This window comes from Pelecanus crispus, chromosome 1 (genome assembly GCF_030463565.1).
Source record: "Pelecanus crispus isolate bPelCri1 chromosome 1, bPelCri1.pri, whole genome shotgun sequence".
In the NCBI taxonomy this organism is placed as follows: Eukaryota; Metazoa; Chordata; class Aves; order Pelecaniformes; family Pelecanidae; genus Pelecanus; species Pelecanus crispus.
In genome coordinates this window covers 133,474,204-133,494,450 of record NC_134643.1, presented here as the reverse complement: position 1 = coordinate 133,494,450, position 20,247 = coordinate 133,474,204, and the positions used below count along the sequence as shown (strand labels likewise).

At 34.9% G+C, this 20,247-nt stretch overlaps 1 protein-coding gene across 1 annotated transcript in view; it reads right to left on the bottom strand.

Annotated features, from left to right (window-relative positions):
* DMD (dystrophin) overlaps positions 1 to 20,247 on the bottom strand; it is a 1,232,979-nt gene that overhangs the window by 402,409 nt on the left and 810,323 nt on the right. Inside the window, exon 48 of the mRNA XM_075717957.1 lies at positions 4,791 to 4,955. Within this exon, the coding sequence (XP_075574072.1) occupies positions 4,791 to 4,955 (165 nt within the window). The remainder of the gene's footprint in view (positions 1 to 4,790; positions 4,956 to 20,247) is intronic.

The window sequence follows — 20,247 nt, the reverse complement described above, 5'->3', positions numbered from 1 at the left end:
TCAGAAACTAAGACATTGTCCAAAGCATCAAATGACACAAAGCACTCCAGATATCATAGGACTACTAGGTGGCCCAGCATGTTCCTTGGTCACCACAAGGTTCTGCTCCACAAGGCTGACCAAGGAACATGCTGGACTTGTCCCATCTCTTTATGTCTGCATCTTCTCATCTCCTGTTTCCTAATAGCATTACAGTGAAGTAGAAAGGAGCCTATTCCACTATCTACTTTTGAACTAAACTCTGGGTACAAGTCTAGGAAACAACAGGTATTAAACATCTGGAAACATTTTGTAGGGCTGGAGGAAGCTCATGTAATGCTCTGTAATTATTCACCTGCAAATGCCTCTCTAATAAATGGTTAATAAACGTGAGGGAACAGAGAGCCTTTTCTTAAATAAGTGACTATACCACACTGGGCAAGAACATGCACTATGCCATCCTGTGCTAATGCAAGGGCAACACACCCCTTGGGATTTTGAAATGCAGGATGTAGGTAGGCTGCCGAGCACTGGTTGGACACAATCACAGTCAATGGTGGTACCAGTCTGGATTCAGCACTGCAAGGATATGTACGAGGGCAGAGGCATAAGAGACTGCTCTTCAGGAACTCAAAAAATGCTAAATGAAAGATTTTAGCATTAGTAGTGTCCTACTGGCCCAAGAGTGAGCGCTATCACATCCCTATCCTTGTGTTACGTGGAAGCACACAGTCAGCACCCTGGGTCGAGATCATACAGATCCATAGAGCTATGATCTGAAAGCAGAAGGGGACTGCATGACTAAGTCAAATGACACAGAAAATGAATGATGACAGTGACACTGAACCCCTCCCTGTCATATAACTAGTTTGCGTCCTTCCCTGAATTATTCTGTGATGCCAGGAGTAATGAACTGAACAGGAAGAGGGCATATGCTCAAGCTCTGCAGCATGACTGCCCACACCATTAACTTGGGAGCGCTGCTTCCAGCATGGGCCAAACTGCACTCTCTGGGACAGTGCCCAGGCATGGTCAGGGATCAGCATGAGCCAGAGATACAGCAACAGGCAGTTTGGATGCAACTATCTTCTTTGGGGGGTAAGAGTGTTGCTGAAAGGATGTAAGCTGTGCTGCATCAGTTGACCTCTAGGCCAAAAAATGGTCCTGACCACTTTTTATTTGCTAATATAAATGTACTCTCAAGAGCTATAGGAGGAATTTTAACCTCTCTACCTGTCATCACCATGCCCAATTATGTATTTGGGTCTTAAAAGTCTTACTGTTTTGTGAAGCTCTCTGTAACAATAGGTAATAATTTCTCCTTTGGTTGAACTGTTGCTGCTCTCATAGAATTGCTTTTATGCCACCATTAAAGGTTAACACTGCTGGTGCTTTTACTTCATCTTTCTTCTAAGTATGTGTAAATTTAAGGGACTTCTAACCTAGTTTTAATAGTTGATTTTTGTGCAAGTGGAAAAAAACATATGAGCTTTTAAATTAATATTAATTCACAGAAATTGCAAGTTATATGTATGAATTGTGCAAGTGAACTTCACAGATATTCTCCTTTATGTATTTATTATGCATATATTATAGAGATCAATATTATTTAAAAGGTTGAATCAGATTATCTCATAAGGACATGCATTTATTATATCCCTTGATTTATGGAGGAAATGGTGACATTAGTTATCAGATTATAGCTGCATGGCAAAAGTAAAGGTTACTACAGTTTTGAGAGAAAAAAAGCACTGTATTTTGGAAAATGCTGTCAGAATAATTCTAATTAGTGTTTTAGATGCACTTTTGTTAGTGTATCAAGTTTTAATTTCAGCTACCACACATTTCTGTAACTGAAATTTGCTACAGGTAAGTAAAAAGGCAAGAAACGTGCTTTAAAACAGGTGTATTCTTTTAATACAAGGTTGCTAACTCTTTAAAGACAACTTATGCATTCATTTAAAACAGACATATTCCCATCCTCTTTCTCTCCTATCCCACCTCACCTGTTCTTCTCATCATTGATTTTCACCTGCTTCTGAGGCCAGAAAATTTCTAACACTCAATATTTTGTAGCTTTTAGAAGTGAATGTCCTTATAGTACTTAAAATCTATATCCAAATCTTTGCCACTCACATTAGTTTTGGAACTCTTTTCCCAAATAAATAACTTGGAAAACAAGAGATAGAAGAGTACTTAACAGCTGAAGACAAAGGAGAACATTACCTTGTGGGCTTAGTAATAGTATGAAGGACATTAACAGAATGTCCTGATTGAAATTAAAATTAAAATTTGAAAGCCATTATGTCAAATCCTAAACCAAAGATAGTCTGGTTTTCCTGAGGACTTACATGAGCCTGGTCTTCTTCACTCAAGTGCTACATTCACAAGTCTGATTGTCAGTTTTAAACCTCTTCATACCTTCCAGGTTTTTAGAATATCCAAAAAGATTCTTCATAAAATTTCTCATCCGGTCTCTTTTCTAAGAATATTAACAATAACCTTTTTGTTCTACTACATGATCATCAGAGTCACACTTGGTTCTGAAAAAAGGAGTTATTAAATCCTATAGAAGATACTTCAGTGTTCTCTGGATATTGGTGAAGGAATTAAAACGGCAATAGAACAAATGCTGAATATTTATACAGTATTTGGGAACACCAGAGCAAAAGACTTTGTTGAATACATCCCTTCCGTAGGTAATCATGCAGGTGTCCTTAGTTTTTTAAAGGCAGCATTAGCTATACAGGATAGTAATTTAAAAATACACATAAACATAATCATGTCAACAATGATTCAAAAGTATGTGTGTGCGCATGCCTGACCCAGTGTAGGACAGCATGTTAGCATGGGCTTGAAATATGCATTTGAAGTTGAGTATAAAATTGAGTATTATCACAAATAGGCTGCTTTCCTGAATTATATCTACTCATTTTTTCTGTGTGTTTTGTCATGATTAACAGTCTCAAAACTCTTACTATGCTTGTTCTTAACCTTAAAAATGTTATAAGAATTCATAAATATTTAATATAGAGTCTTTAATGTAAGAAATTCTCTCCTTGAAGAAAATTACAGTCCGGGTAAACCATCAGTCAACAACATTTTTAAGATATTAAACCTATGTCCTTTAAAGGCAATCCAGACAGATAACATACAGATAAAAGCTAACACGCTTCATATGCTTACAGCCCTTAAAACAGTATAAACAACTAGCTGCTTCACCTACAATAAAAACTGGTCAAGCTTTAAATCTAAGTGAGCTAAATTTATCCATGCAAGAAATATGGTAGAGAAAGTTTATTTGCCTTTCTTTGGAGCTCTTCATTGTTCCCCCACCTCTTTAGACACACCTGAATTCATCCCACCACTTCAGGACAACAGATCTTTTTTTAAAATTTTTTCTATTCTTTCAACAGTTTTTCAGAAATATTCCTGTCACATCACCATAAGAGGACTGAAAGAGCCAAGCAGAGTATTTCTTTCACAAGCAGTATGAAAAGCAATATTGTTATAATTTGTAGCAATTTAGCTCTGCTTTTATTTTATATAAACTTTAATGGTGAAATCATTCTAGAAATAAAGGAAACAGAATGGAAAAATGTAAGAAAAAATGGATGAATCATCTAAAAATTTTTGTTAAAATACAAGAAATAAGGATAGATAATTTTCTTGAAAGCAAAATTCCATCACTCATTCAGTATATGTACAGACATTTGCAAAGAGCTATACTAATTTTATCTTTTAAAAAGGGAATGAATGCCATTGCTGAACTCATTCTGTCAATTATAAGACTGCAACAGGACTTGAGATACACTGTTTTATATAATGTGATTGTATGACATAAAAAGTGTTTTGGCATTAAAACAGTTCCTTAAAAGAATCTAAGTTAAAGTGAATTTAATAAACATGGTCAGCAAAACCACACATCTTCAGAAGCAGGTATTATTCCATTTCATGCAAGGCATGAAAAGTTTTAAATATTTACAGTTTTTTCTTTTTTCCCTGAAAATTGCATCATCAAAATCAATAAAAAACTTAGTGTCTTCTGTTTAATCTTTATCTAGATGAACAAGATACTCAGCTATTATAAACCAAAGAAATTTCATGGATTTCGATAAGCTATTGTATTTTAAATATTCTCCCAGTTTATGTGAAGATATGCTCATATATGCATACACAAAATGCAAGGCCAAAAAAGTATACACCCAGCAGGCCAGTTGACTCTAACCAGTATTTTTCATCCTGAATTTCTCTGGCCTTACCTAACACGTATACAGGCATTTGTTTATACCTACATACATATCAAGGATCAGATTACAAATATTTTGCTCACAATTACTAGACAATCAGCTTTATTGATTACTGGAATATTACCTGTGCAGTTACCTTTCCTTGCAGTATGAGAATCATGATATGGCCCTAACTATTCTGATTTTCATGTAGTCATATTACCTTGTATGAAATAGCCTAAATGGTCCAACACTGATATTCTGAATTTTATTTCACTTTGTATTAAAATTTGATGTATCAACTTTTGGGGCTATTGTTTCATGTATATAATATGGCAAAAAAATAGATTATATTTATGTTTCACCTTGGAACCATTGGTTCTGAACTACCCTATCGCTAGAAACCATTTAATGGAAAAGAATAAAAGTTTTCCTTAATTCATAGAACTTCGAACTTCTGAGGACTATTGCTGACTTCTGTCTCAAAGCGATATTGTTAATACAAACTATACAGCTAATGCTGCAACCGACTTTTTGACCACTAAATATCCTGATGCTTTTTTAAAATGGAAGAAAATTTACCTTAATATCAAAAGCTCCTGGCTGACCCACTTTGTTATAAAGCTCCAGCTGGTTCTTGACAGGCGTTACCCACAATATCACCTGATTTAGCTGTTGATCAAGTTCGATGAAATCCTTTAGCAGAATCTCTATTTCTTTTTGTTTCTCTGGAAGATTTTTGGACACCTGAAAAAAATACCAGAAGATAGTTTTTTTGGTGAAAAAAAGTAACATAAAACAATTTAACACTACACACATATACACTTATATAAAATGTTAAAATACAAGTTTTATACACTGGTAGGAAGAAGGGAAGGAAAGAGTAGATGCACCAATCAAATTATTATGGTAGGTGTCTTGCAAGTCAGTCAAAACACACTCTTTCTTAAAAAACCAAACAAACAAAATACCAAGCCAAAAAATAACCCAGAAAACAAAACAAAAAAAAAAAAACCCACACATACACACAAACCTGCAAAACCAAACCAAAAAAGATCAAACCCCAGCACCAGGTTTCTTGCTTTTTTGGTAAAACAATTGTTATCTCAGTATATGAAACTGGTTTAAAAGTCACTTTTTAATACTGAAAAGTAAAAGTGAAAATATGGAATTGATTGTTTGAATGATATCAAACCTTTCTTGACCTCTTGAATCTAGATATTTATAAACATGTGTTTTCTTACAAGGTGTTCAGAGTTGCCAGTTGAGTCCAAATATGCATGAGCAGATGCATACAGCAATGAAAAATAATGAAGAAATATATCATCAGTACTGATTGGGCCACTTGGTTCTCCGATTTGCATTCAAAGCAGATTTTTTAACTGAGCACATTCTTCTGTGCCAACAATACTAGAAATTAAGAATCAGTGAATGGCATAGTTCAAATCCAACAGTACTGAAGCACTTGGAGCAAATATAGGAACAGGTTGGAAACAAATAAGCCATACTGTCCTTCCCAGATTGTTTGCTATAGCTAGAGAGGTGAGGTGTCATGATACTACACAATGTGCAACATTGCAAACATATACTAGAGGAGAAACCATCTGTACTTAAAAAAAAAAATCACAACAGCAAATATCAGGCCTGTGCAGAGATAAGAAACAACGGCAGTTAATTATTAAAATCAGCCAAGACGTGTGCTTAGTTTTCCATGTCAAGAAAAATGAGGTTTCCCAATGTTCATTGTTTTTAAGCACATGTTTTCACTAAAGTGACCTGTTTAAAAGTAGTAAAACAAAAGGTTTCTGATACACATGATGAAATATAAATTCCGTGTAAAGTTAAACAGCATTAATGGAAGCATTGCTATCATATTGCCCCGCTACAGAAGTATTACTGCTGTGTACTAACTTCTAATCCCTAATGATGGTATTTTACAGAAGACACTAAATCTAAACACATCAGAGATGTGAAAGTAATGCAGGTTATTAAAAAAAAACCCAAAACAAAACACTGAACAAAAACCACCACCAGCTGAGAGAATGGGAAGAACACAACTGTCGCATGACATGTACATTTCTTTACAAATTTGGTTTGAACAAACTGATTTGTTGGTTCCAAAATAACCCCTCTACATATACTCTGCATATGATATATTAGACTGTACTTAAGTGATATTTGTAATTCAAGAAGTTGATTTCCCATATATTAAATTATCTCCATTGTTCACTATAGCTACCCCATAATATCCTGTTTAAAAAAACCTGACCCATGAGTCAAATTATGTTTTCTATCTTCCTGATCTTGTTAAATATTATAAAAATTCTGCTTTTCCAGCATGGCCCCAGATATGAAAGAAAACAATTAAAAATGCATTCATTTCCCTTATGTGTTAACTCAATATCTATGCAGACCTTGGTCTAATTTCACAGAAGATTAGTTTCATCTTTCTTACAACTTTTGAATGTTAATCTCCAATGTTCAGTAGCTTTAATATTAATGTAAACAACTTCCACAGAAATGCTACTGAAAGTAAATAGGTAGTCATAGGCAGACAAAAATCCAAGCTGATTTCTGAAGATCCGAAATTTAAATTAATCTGCTTCCAATGAACATTAATCAATTGGGTCTATCACAAGACAGAGAAAGAAAAATTTGTAGAGGTTTGGGTTTTTTTGGGGGGGAGGGGGGTGGGGAAGTAACCAATTATATACTAAGGTATATTAAATCCAGAAAAGCAGAAGATGAAAGCTTAGGTTTTGGTGACAGACTGTGCTTCAACCTACTGTTTTCAAAAATAATCACACAAGAAAAGAAAGCAAAATAAATCCCACCGATAGTAAGAGGTAAATTGTGATATAAGTAAATGCAGCCTCTTACAAGTTGGGTCCTGCTCTAAAATTATAGCACAAACATAGGATTATAATATTTTTATATAAAAACGAATCTAGGTCAATATGAATCAGTTCATTATATACAGAAATTTAATGTCATCTACTTTTACCACAGAGATAAAAAGAACATCAGTAAATAAATAAATAACTTTCCACAAACTCAGGTTAGGGTTAAAGATAAGCATGGATAAGCATTTAACAAGGCAATACCTTGTAAGATCCAGGTAACGTGTTACATGCCCACTGTGTGGGAATCAGATTCTTAGATTCTGGATCTCAGGGATTTTGTTTGCTCACTTTTTGTTTTTTTTAAGCTCTAGCATCAAATTGTCAAGCTGGCTAATCAAATTAGAGCCTGATGAGTTTAAGGTAATTACAAGTCCGCCTATCAAGCCAAGGTACTGCTGCAGATTGTCTCTTGGGGGACAGCTTGTTTCCCGAGCTAATTCTGCAGCTCACCAGAAGCATAATTTGGAAAAAACCTCCATGGAGTAATGGACATGGGCATGATGACTGGGTGTCCAGATTTATGCCCTTTCTGTGGCAGAGATGGACACAAGGAGATGGGGCCCTCCAGAATCTTCCCTACCTTTTTACTCACAGTCTTTCAAGCCTGTTGTTCACAGCTCCAGGAGTTCCACCCCTGCGGTGGGATTCTGACGCTAGTGGGACCTAGAGTCATCCCACTGCCCTGCTGTCTCTGGGCTCTCTACAAGTTCTTGGATGCCTCCAGGGATGAGTGAGCAACGGCTGGTGTCCCACTCCAACTCTCTTTTCTACATTTTTGCTTTTGGCCCCCTTCCTCCCCATCCTCCTTTTATTCATTTGTTGTCTCAGGGTAACCATCTAGTGTCTACTCTGTTTCATTCCCTTTGGTATCTTTTCTCTTTCCCTCATATTTAAGAAAGACAGTTAGGTTTTATCAGAGGAGGGCTGATGTCCTCTTCTAAGGGGGAAGACCGATAGGAACAGTGGCCATAAGGCAACACCTGCAGAACAGTAAAAACAGGGCAGAGAGTTGAGGTGCTTTCCCCCAGATCTGCCTAAGACTGAACACAGGCCTGATTAAGGAGCGTTATAGGCTGGCAAGGAAGACAGGGTGCGAAAGAAAAAATTGAAGAAAGGACAACTTCAATTAGAACACCTGTTTAAAAATCTAGCTTAGCCCTTTGTATACAAACTAAATATTCTCAACTTTGCCTTACTTGGCAGCAGATCAACATTGAAAATGTACCTTGGTTTGCAACTAAAGGAAAAAAAATAAATTTGCAAGTGCAAAGGACAACAGAAGTATGGATTATTCCTTCAAAGAAAAAATTCTGATTTCAACATCAAAGGACTATATAATTTCAATGATATGTGTCAAAACATTAATCTCAAAACATGTGATGCATCTACAATTTTGTGCTTTAGTTCATGTGTTAATTAAGTTAGATTAATTGGAAGCTTAATAACAGAATAATAGGAAAGATTTAAGCTCTAAATTGGGAAACAGTAGAAGAGCCTCATTTTACTAACTGGCACTGGTCTTCACAATACTTAATTTTATTCTAATCTTAAATTATCAGACCATGTCCCACTTATGTAATGTATTCCATTTTTGCTCTTTTCATGAAAATGCTAAAAAACCTACAAATAAATTACCCGCATAGAAATGATAACTTCGCTCAAAACACGAGAATACTCTGTGAAATTTGAATAATTGTATGTTTTCAAAGTCTAGATCTTTATCTAAATATTTTCATTTCTTCTCCTTATGAATTCTCCAACTACTTGCATTGCTCTTTTCTGTTCCATCTGAACCTCATGTCTTGGATGATCTTCCTTCACAAGAACCCTAAATGAGACACTATTATGTTCTGTCCATCCCCACCCCAATCTGATTACTTTGGTGCAAAATGATACATATGCTCAACCTGGCAGCATAGATCTCCTTGATCATTTCACGTGCTACAGTTTTCCACTGCTTTTTCCTACTTTAGCTTTAGATAGGTTTTTTCAGTCTATACACATCATTGCGTGCATGTACTATGGGATGAATTAGAGCTGAGCAAATGGAAAGGAATACCATTCTTATTATTGATAATAATAAGTGTAAAAGGAGGAAGAAGTTGTATAAAATATGTCACCTGATATAAAATCATATTCTGTGTCCTTGTTCTGTTTAATTCCTTATGAATATCCAGAAAGCAGATTCAATTAAAGCAGTATCAATTAAAATAATAGTTGTGGAGTTACAGTTCAATCCTGTAACTCAGGAACAATACTCAAAATGAAAAAGTTGAAACTAATTAGGTAGAGAGAGTAAGAAAGAACGAATGAACAATGGGGAATAGTTTTGCAGAGGTCAGAAATGTTATTGCAAATTAATGAACTTGATAAATTGTGTTACTAGTAAGGCATCACTATCATTATCAGCAGCTGCCACTGATAAAAGTAAGGAAAGCCACTGAAATGACTTGCATACATTATATTTCAAGTGACCAATGCCTGGTTTTGAATATTTCTCTTCTCCCTCATAAGTCAATGTCAAGGTCATTTCCTATTTACCTGAAATGACCAAAGAGAAGATAATGCCATTATTACCCAGCTGCTTGGGAATGTAGATTACGAGATGCATCTCCCCAACATGTCATTTGTCAACAAAGAATATGGAGAATTTTCCTAATAGTAAGTGGAGAGAAAAGAAATCCCAAATTCCAACATTTTAACAGCAACTGAAATCTGGGATTTTTTTTCCCACTATTAGATAAGGTACTCATTTCTCTTGCTAGCTGTCTCACCAACCTCTCAATAACACAGCAGCACTTATAAAAGGATCTTATTTTGATGAATCTGAAAGTGGATTAAAATTTAGTTTTCTCGATATGCATAATATGATAAATTATAATGAACTGCAATGAATATGAACAAAAGTATGTTGTGGGGTATCTGTGAAGACTTTTAACAATGTTTTTCTTGTACTCCTGGCTTAGGAAGGTCCCTCTGATATACAAAGCACTTTATGAAAGTGGGCTTCTAATATAGGATAACTGGTAGTGTCAGGTTTGAAAAAACCCCACAATTGTTTGCATACAGTGAAATGAAGAGTGTATAGCTTTCTGTATGAATTGCTTTCCTTACTAAATGTAAAGCAATCAGTAGCTTCTGCTTTACTCTTCCATTTCTGCAAAAATACAAATATTAGGAAAAAAGGAGACAGGTGGCTACACTGCAATCGGTCCACAGCACAACTGTACTGAAAGCAAGTTTTTATTTTGTCCAAGCCAGGATTTGCATAATAAAGAAATAACTAAAGTCATAACAACTATTAAATGCAAGCTGCAATCCAGACTTATTGATAAATCACAACTGACACTTCCATCACACTAGTCAGATGATTGCATAAAATGGCAGTTCTTACAACCACTGTTCTGAAAGTTTTATCTGCTTAAAATCACCATCCCCAGAGCATGTACAAAAGAATGATTTAAAATAGAAGGGGAAGTAGTTAATTTTTATGCATCATTTCTTCATGAAAAACAATCAGTGTAAGAAAGAGTTTCATATAGGTTCGGTTTAGGATGCCATTTAGTTAATTAACTGAGCCATTTTCATTAACAAACTCAATATTGACTTTAAAACAAAATCTACATAATTTCTTTAAAACAATGAATATTTATGTCCCCCAGTGTCTCTGACAAAGTTGGAGTAAAGACTGTATTATTAGAGCAAGATGAAAGCATGCTACTAAAAATATGTATAGAAGATTTTTATTTGCTATGTAGGTAGTGTTTTATGTTTCCTTACAAGCCTCTCAGGACCTGACCTTGGCACGTGGTTTTTGGTTTTGTTTTCTCTTTTTTTTTTTTTTTTTTAACTTCTTAACTGTGTATTTGTAATATTCTCATTTTTCATTTTTATTAAAAAAATCTTTTTTTTTTTCCCATTGATGCAGAAGACTACAGCAGTCCACAAATCCAATGCACCAAACAATTTTCTGCTTCATCCTGGCTGTCTAGCTTTTTAAAAAGCAAATAAACATATCCCCCAACCCCAATGATTTGTTTTGTTTTTCTTGCATAGTAATATGATTGTATATATCACAGTCTTCTGAATATCTGTATGCTATTTATATTTAATATTTATAACTAATTGTCATTCATTTTGCTTTCTACTATCTCAACGATTCTCCTTTGTCAAGGGCACTTTTTGAGCACCAGACCCTCTACCTTAAATCTCTGTTAAATAATCTAGCCCATGATTTTCTTTTCTTTATCTTTATTTCTTACTCAGTTCCAGAAATCCAAAAGCAGCCACAAAGGGTTTACAGTATAGTTCCTTCAGTAACTCTTAATGAAAGATATTCTGACAGGAAAATGATTTCTAAATAAAAGTACAATGCCCTAAATGTTCTTTCCCTGGTTTACAGCAGATAATACCATATCTGTCCCTCAGGCTACACACAGTCCAGGAGACAAGCAAGCTCCAGCATGCACCCCATAGTGCTGGTAGCCCACCTGAACAGTCAAAGCTTTTTTCCCCATGGAAAGCAGAGCCTGACTTATATGTTGGGAGGAGGAAAGAAAATGACAGGCCCTAGTGCTATTCAGCAGAGCTGGACGTGCTGTTGCGGTGTCCCAGGGAAACACAGTGTTATTTTATAGGGTACGATAAACCCTGTCTGACATAGTTAAGAGCAATCTCTTACTGTTTGGCAAACCACAGTAGTCCTATCTCCACTTTTGGTCTTTCCATGTGACAGAGTTCATCCTCCCTGTTGCTTTGTGTCACCATCCTTTTCTGCAGCCCTCCTTTTCCTAAGATCACACATTATCCGACTGCTTTACTTTCAAAACCATGCCCAGTACTGAAAGCTCAACTTCTACGTGTAATCAGCTCACAGTGGCAATCAGTCAACAGCTAAACTAAACATATCGATACTTTCTTCCATGCTCTTGTCTACATCTGAGAAGCTTCCCAGAAGCATTCACGAAACCGCCATGGTGCTTCTAAAAACTGTCATCTGCCAGAATGCCAGACGAGCAAAATTAAGCCAAAAGGTATTGCAATGAAACAAATGACAAATATTTATACAACATGTAGTTCCTTAAAATGCAAGCTATAAACTAAATTTAGAATTGTTATGGATTTTAACACTAATAAAATCAGTATCAAACAGCAATTTCTGGCTATAAGCTACATAGAGCAGTAAGTTAGGTAATGAATGTATAGATAAATTGTATTATTTCCATAGTAAATAAACAGGGATTTTTTTTTGCATTATCTTTGCACAGTGTAGATAAATTACAGTGGGTTGGAATTTTATCTACAGCTCAATATTTATAGCATTTCCTAGCAACAAAGAATTTATTCTGTTAAATATCATAGAAAAAAATAATGTTGGTATTCCAATTCTAGTGAGGGATCTTGACTGCCAAGTACTGAGCTGACATGTCTCACAGAAAACAACTAACAATGAACTTGATCTTCTTTTTGGTTGTTCTTCAAGAATTACCTGGTTTAGCACTTTGAGGGAGGTGACAACTTGTCATTTGCAAGAAACATGCAGTTAATAGAAAAGTTGAGTGTGGGAGTTACCCATAATGGTGCTCAATGTACAATTAAGTTCAGTATCATACCAGGCCATTCTCTGGGTAATGATGACGATGAATTTTTGAAAAGGTGTTTTTAAAACTCTGAGAAAAGTGGCCAAAAAAAGGCAAGGCAAGAGGAAGGGAAAAGGGAAGGGGAGGTTTAACTTTAAGGTTATTTCAGACTTCTGTTTGTGGGGATTTTAATTATATAGGTGTTGGAATACAGACAGGCCTATATAATTAAAGTATAATCTTTATCTTGTAAACAGCAAATAGTAAAACATTGATTTTAGGTTCCTACAGTCTTCCTTAATAGAAATGCATGAAACACCTGACATACAATGGAAGTGCCTGTCTTGGAACTGAAGTTTAAAAAACCCCAAACCATTGTCATTCATTGGTGGTGACGTTATGTGAACCATTGTTGAGTGTGTGTGAAATCTCTCTCAGATACACAGTTGTTGCAGTGTAGAAAAATGTGTAAGGATTTGCCCAAAGTGCCTTATTTGAAATCTGGTAATTCAGCTAGATCAATATTACCTCAATGTAGCTGTCAGCACAAATGTCATGACAATTAATACTTTTTATATTCAAAGTACTTAGCATAACTTCTTAAATATATGATGAATATATTCCTGATTCATATGACAAACAAGAATAAAAAGGAATTTTAAGATGGTCGGTAAGATAGTATGATATATATTATATATATACATACATTTGTTTAATCATGATTTTATGGTCTCATTGGCTTGTACAGACTTTTTACCCTTGCATGATTGTATTTCATAAATATTTTTAATTCTTTGCTTAAAGTTTAACATGTAACGGACAGACAAGCAATATGGCCTTACGAATACACATCTGAAGTGTTTATGATTAATATTAAAATAAATAGAAATGTTTTATTCTTGTGTAGTCTGTGCATTATTATTAAATGATTTGTCACGTCATCAATTCAATCTAGTCTATCCTCACTTTTTTAGCAGGTACAAAATACCTTTGAATTTGCTTTAAATTACCTACATTACCTGTACTGTAGATATAAGTTGGGAGTGGCTACAGAAGAGTCTTGCCACTTAGATTACGAATAGACATAATAATTGAAAAATAACACCAGAAAAAGATTATGGGCTAGAGCAAATGCTAAGGGATCCTGAGGGAAATAACTGCTCAGCTTCAACAGTCTCCTGGCTCAACAGGACATACTTGTCAAATGGGGATGGCATCTATCATCATACTGATGAGTTTTAAGGAGTGAGGTGAATCAGCACTGACTTAAGCGACCTGACCTCAAGTCTCCACTGAGGTCAGAAGTAAAAAAAAGTTTGATAATCCATTACAGACCCCATTCATGCATACTTAGAAAAAACAAGCACCATACAATTTTCTGGTGTTCCGAGGTGGTAATTAATGAAGGAAAATTGAGTTAGATGCTACAGCAGTGATGAGTGATATAACAATAGTTAAACTAACTTCTTGGGAGAGAAAAAGAGATATCTAGCATCCTCATCAGGTTTCCAGGTCCAGCAGTCATGAGTTTATTTTAACCAGAATATTTAAGATGTTCCCTTTAACCAAAACTTTTGAAAGAACCAGTCACCTTAATTGTTTGACGTACTCGATAGTTTTTGTTTAGAAAGTGTTGCTATGGAAGAGCAAGACTAAAAGCAATAGCATGTTGGACCTTTCAGGGCTAAATCCCAACATGTACTTGCTTAAAAAGAAATTCCAGTTTGTTTGACATCATAGTGGGAAGTGAATTTTCCAATATCATATTCAACCTCCAAATTAAATGCTGTGTAACTTCAATGCTACAAAACAATCAGAGAAAAGAAAGAACTTTATAAAATGAGAAAACACACACATTTTTCTCACTCTTTCTACACGCCCATGACTAATGTCAATGTATGGATAGAAATAAAACTGTTCATTAACTCCTTTGCCTTTTAATAGCCTTTAAAAAATGATGATGATGATGATAATAATAATAATAATAATAATAATGCACCAGGAGTTCTCATGACTACTAGCATGGTATTTATTCATAGCTCTACAGCAGTTACTCTCTTTTCTGAGGAAGCTAAGCCAGCTTTTTGCCTTTTGATAAAATGAGTAAAATGTATTACTATTTCTGATTTGAAAGACAAGTTTAGAAATGGATATTTAAATGTCATATTTAGAATAATAACATTCAGGAGAGTCTTCTGTGAAATAATCATATTATTTATTTTTCAAAAGTAGAAATCTGCTTGATGTTGATTACTCCAGATAATTTAGACATTTGTACTGAGATGTTGTTATGAAAGCAGAAACAGGTATCCACTCAGAGTTTGTATCACAGGAAAAAAGGAGCATGGTAAATAGGACTGTTAAAAATTTTCTTATCCAGAAGCATAAGATTTGTACAAGACGGTTAGCTTTTACTACCCCTAATTAGAAATATCACACCACCACAAACATCACAACTGATATTCACAGATGCTTTGTGGGTTTACTTTTAAGAAAATGAAACCATGTGTTCCTCACTATTATTATAGATTGCGAGCTGGTATTTAAGTACATTGGGACTTAACTGATAAATGCTGTAGCACATAGAGCATTATTCAGAAAGATCTTGTTAGTAACACACATTGTGTAAATTTCAAAAGATAAGAGAACAATTCCTTTCCACTTCATCCCACCAAATACAAATTTAGTCTTACCAAACGTGGCAAGTCTCTCCTGTTCTTCCTCTTTTTGCAAAACCCTTCAAGAATCTGTTGCCCCTCTTTCATGTGAAGTGCGGGAGATTACAAAGACAGAGCAGTCATACAAATTGTCCTCTTACCTTCTGAGAAAGTCACAGTAAGAACTAACACAGTAAGTAAGGAATGACTGGGGTCACAGAGGTTGCTGTTGGGTGACTATGAGGAACAAAAGGAGGAGAAGACAGACAGTCAACAGACAACCACGATGTATTATTTTGATATATGCTGCATATAATTAGGAAATCTGTCCAGTTTTCTCATAAGCAGTTCCTTTCCTGTAAGTTTTTCCATGTTGATAAATACCATGGCCTGAAATCCACAAATAGCTCACTGATGAATTTCCAACTTACTTGTATTTAACTTTCATTAAATTTATTATGTTTGCTGTCATTTATTGTTAAGCCTAAAACACACCTGGAAAAACAAAACTAAGGTAAAACAAATAAAGCTAGAATCTAACATGCATAAAGAAAAAAGAATCCTAACTCTTCTAAATATACTCAAAAACTTGTCTCAAAGGAAAAGAACAAATATTCAGTAGTATGCCACAAGAGACCTTGATATTGTGTAATTATTGCCTGATTGCTGCAAAAACATTTTGAATATCGTAACTTTTTCTTTGAAGGGACTTCAGAATGACTAATCCTTTCAAATGAGAGTAAACAATATACTGTAGTAGAAAAGTATTTACTAATACTTAACAAGACAAAGAAAATTGGTGGTGTCATGAATAAAAAGAGAGCAATCGTACATTTCTCTGCAGGACTCCTGAAATAATGTAAAACAGCATTACTAACCACTTTTACAATGCTTTAAACCTTCAGAATTTTTAAATATTACCAAGTAATTTAATTTTACAATATTCCTATGGGATGGGGAGTTGTGCATAGGAAAATAGAGCAGCTAGAAAATTAAGCATCTTCCCTGGCATTTCCAGTCTGTGGGAAGTGACAAGACCTGTAGTGTGTCATACCCAAATATACCATCTATTGGGGATTTACAGCACTAAAAACTTCCTTTTTCTGATGCTGTGCTACTGCATCTATTTATTCATAGTACTTTATTGGGGGGACACGTAAATTTTTGTTTAATTTTTACTTTTGTGCTCATAATGAGGGAAATATATATTGGAGTTTATATGTTAATAAATTAAAAATAGACCAATGCAATAATCTGTGCCAAGCACGTGCCTGTGGGGGAGCAGAGAAGAGGGCTGGTTATTTTCATATTATGCAAGCTTGGCTGCCAAAGTTTGAAAGGATGGCTTTTTGGATTTCAGGGAAAAAGGCTTCTCCAGAAAATGTTTCAGACTACATCTAACCTGTTGGACACAAAATTGGTTCTGAATGCCCAGAGGTGAGTGCATGCCCTGACCACGTCCTGGCCCCACACTGTGATAAGACCCAAGAGTTCACAAGCTGTCCCCTTCATTGCCATGGGAAGGAAGCCTAGGCTTGGGGCCAGACGGAAGCTGTACTGTGCTCTTGTCAGGCCCCTCAAATGAGGGAACCAGGGCCCTCTGGTACACTGCAGCACAAACATGCCACTCTCCATAAGAGAAACACAAAAAAAACCCCCTATAGTATGCAACTAAAGAAGGATACATACCAAGTATAACTGAAGTTAAATCAATTTGCATCTATTTTTACACACGGAATCGTTCCATAAGCAAAATTCTTTCCTCAGTCAGCTCTTTGTTTCTGCTATTCAAAGAAGAAAGTGGAACTAAACAATGATGAGCCTTCCCATTTCACTTCATTGTCCGTGAGACTCGCTGGTTTGAACACAGGCCAGATGAACTGGCCTGGTAGGCTATGGTACCTACACAATAGGGATGACCATCATCTTCTCTGTGGGTAAAATATCATAATATAATTTTATTCAGCCAGATTTTTTTTATTATTATTCTTAGAAATAAAACATTAAGTTGTGTCTTTATCAAAATTCTCTCCTTTGAAGGACTTGAAAACTCTCCGCATTTCTTTTCTATCCCTTTATATTGAAGGACGACACTTCAACTTTCACTAAAGCCTGGGAATTTCTTATGCCCTTATTTAGTGAATGACCCTTCAGTCCTCAGTGCTTGAAACTCTACTTCAATATGGCAGAATTTCCCCACTCAACTCCTTGACACAGGATGCTGTGTGCTTAAAGTTTACATGAACTTAAATGATCCCTGGCACAATTTTTAAATTTAATAGTCATTTCTAAATTATTCTTCTATTAATTTGTCCAGATACCATTTCAAATCATTGTATATTTTTAGCATACTACCTTTTCTTCATTAATATGATCTTCTGTAGGCATCTGATTTTAGGCATTATCAGATGGCTAAATGGACATGGTCAGAGTGTGTATGGACCCTTTGTTTGTCCCTAAATCATCCACTGGTATGTTCTCATACAAAATGAAATAAAGAGGGTACACCCCTCTTTAAATGTTATACCTTTTGGATGTAGTACGAATATGGCTCATCTCTTTGACCTCAATATTCTGCAAACTGACTTGTATAGAAGACTCAACAAATCCACACAAAACTGCTCTAGAAAAAGATTCTTACAGTCATTTATCTGCATTTTGTATGTGAGATCAAACATACTCTTCCTACCATGCTTCAATCTAAAATAAAGTCTGATTGGCTATCAACATATTCTACACATGAAGGAACCCATAACATTGTAAGAACACTATTATTATCTATATAATTTGGACCAATAGCAAAGAAAATGATGATTATATTTTAAGTGATTTTCTGCTTGGTAGTTTTCACTACCTGGCTTCCTATTTAATCTGGCTTTTACATTAAAATTTTGTATAATAATAAGGCTCCCTGGAGGATTCATATCTAATATCCTAGTTTTCTGGAACAAAAACTGCATTCTGTTATGAATATATAACTTATATACAGAAGAATTTGTACTGTTATTTGGTTCATTCTGAACACATTGAAGTATTTATTTTAACAAAAGTGAGTATTCTTTCTCATCCACTGTTTGTTGTTTGGGTTGGTTTTTTATGGGTTTGTTTTATCATCTGTGATCTGGGTCATGTACTAAGTGCTGGAAAGGAAAGCAGGTGAGGTCAGGGTGTATTTAGGCTTTCTTTCATTGTGATGCTCTTCACTTCTGTTCAGAAAAAATTGTAAACTACCTTTGCTTCAAAGTTTTAGTAGATGCAGCAACTGTGTTTTTTTCACTAAATACCTTGAATGACAAAAGTGAGCTAAAGGAGTTGAAACATTTTTGTCCACCATCACAAAAAAATAAATATGCTATGTAAAATTATTTTTTCTTTAAGATTAAATCCAACTGATCAGCTATAGTTTTCCCTTGGTGATATTCCAGATACAGCATAAATTACGTATTTTTCAATTCCTTGTGCTCCTAAGAACTGCATTAATCTAATTTTAATTTTGGCCCTATAAACCCCAAAGAATAGGCATTTTAAAAAAAATAGCCTTTAAACTGAAAAAAGCAGCACTTATATCAAATCTCAGGATTTTTTTTTTTAAGGTTGCAAAATGCAGTTCTTGTAAAGCAATGGTTAAAAAAAAAAAAAATCACTGAATATCATACCACAGCAATATTCACCCTCATTTGAATCTCATTTATATTTTGGTTGGGGATCAAAACCAAAACCAGCACAGGTCTGTGTAGATATTCAGGTTCTTTTCAAATATGGCACAAGATTTTAAAGTCTCTTAGCACTAATTTTCCAGATTTAAAGACCATTGCATCCAAATCTGAATCTTAAATCAGACTAAAAGTGATCTATTAGTCTAAGCCTGATCTGTTACCATCTCTTATTTTATACATAGGAAATAACCAAATATTTCAGTGTAAGTTAAACCTATTCATTTTCTTCCATCCACTCTGAAAACCTATACTTAGCCTTGATTGTAGACATTCATGGAGCTATTATAACCCACCTTTCAAATTACATCAACTAACAAAAAAACCCCAGTCTCCTAACATTTTACAATAGTCTCCACTTCTTTCTGATGAAAATCATTAAGCTTACTTACAGTATAGCATGTAAAGTGGAACAAAAACTAATGTCTGAAGCTGCTAAAATGACTAAAAATTGCCTCTGATTGCTGAGTAGGCTGTAGGGCCCAATTCCCATTGCGCTCTGTCTTCTAACACACGCAATCCTTTTTTTTTTTAAATATCTAAGTATCTCAATAGCTTTAAATCAATACAACCTGAAAACCTTCAGTATGTGTAGCCTAAAAAAATAGGAAAAAACCCAAATGGGTTATTTTACTTGCTTGGAAGGTGAAAATAAATCAGGCATTCATAGTAGGCTACAAATGCTTTAGTCCATACTTTCTTGTTTGCCTTATTTTAACAATCTGTAAGATGATTTTTAAAAAAGAAGAAACAAAAAAGAACCCACAGATTTATCAACATTCCATGAGATCATAAGATCAATTCTTATGGTCTTGGGGGGGCACGACAGACGACACAAAACAAAAAACCACACCCCCCAAAACAAAGCCACTTCTACTTATCTATGGAATTCTTAGTTGAAGTGTCAGCCAGTTTCTCTTTTCACAACCTGCAAAAATTGTGCTATAAGTGAATGTACTTATATTTCTTACTAATTGAATACAAGGTTTTGTCATCCTTGCTCTGTGTGTTTCTTCTGAAAACAACAGCACTTGGCAATTTTCTTAAATGACGCAAAATGCAATCCAATCGAAGATTTCTGATTGTATTTAAAAGACAGATATATATATGTGTGTAACATATATCAGGTTTAGGCTGCAAGACTGCTTTTATATAAGGTTGTTTAGACTTACCATCTAAAGATGAAA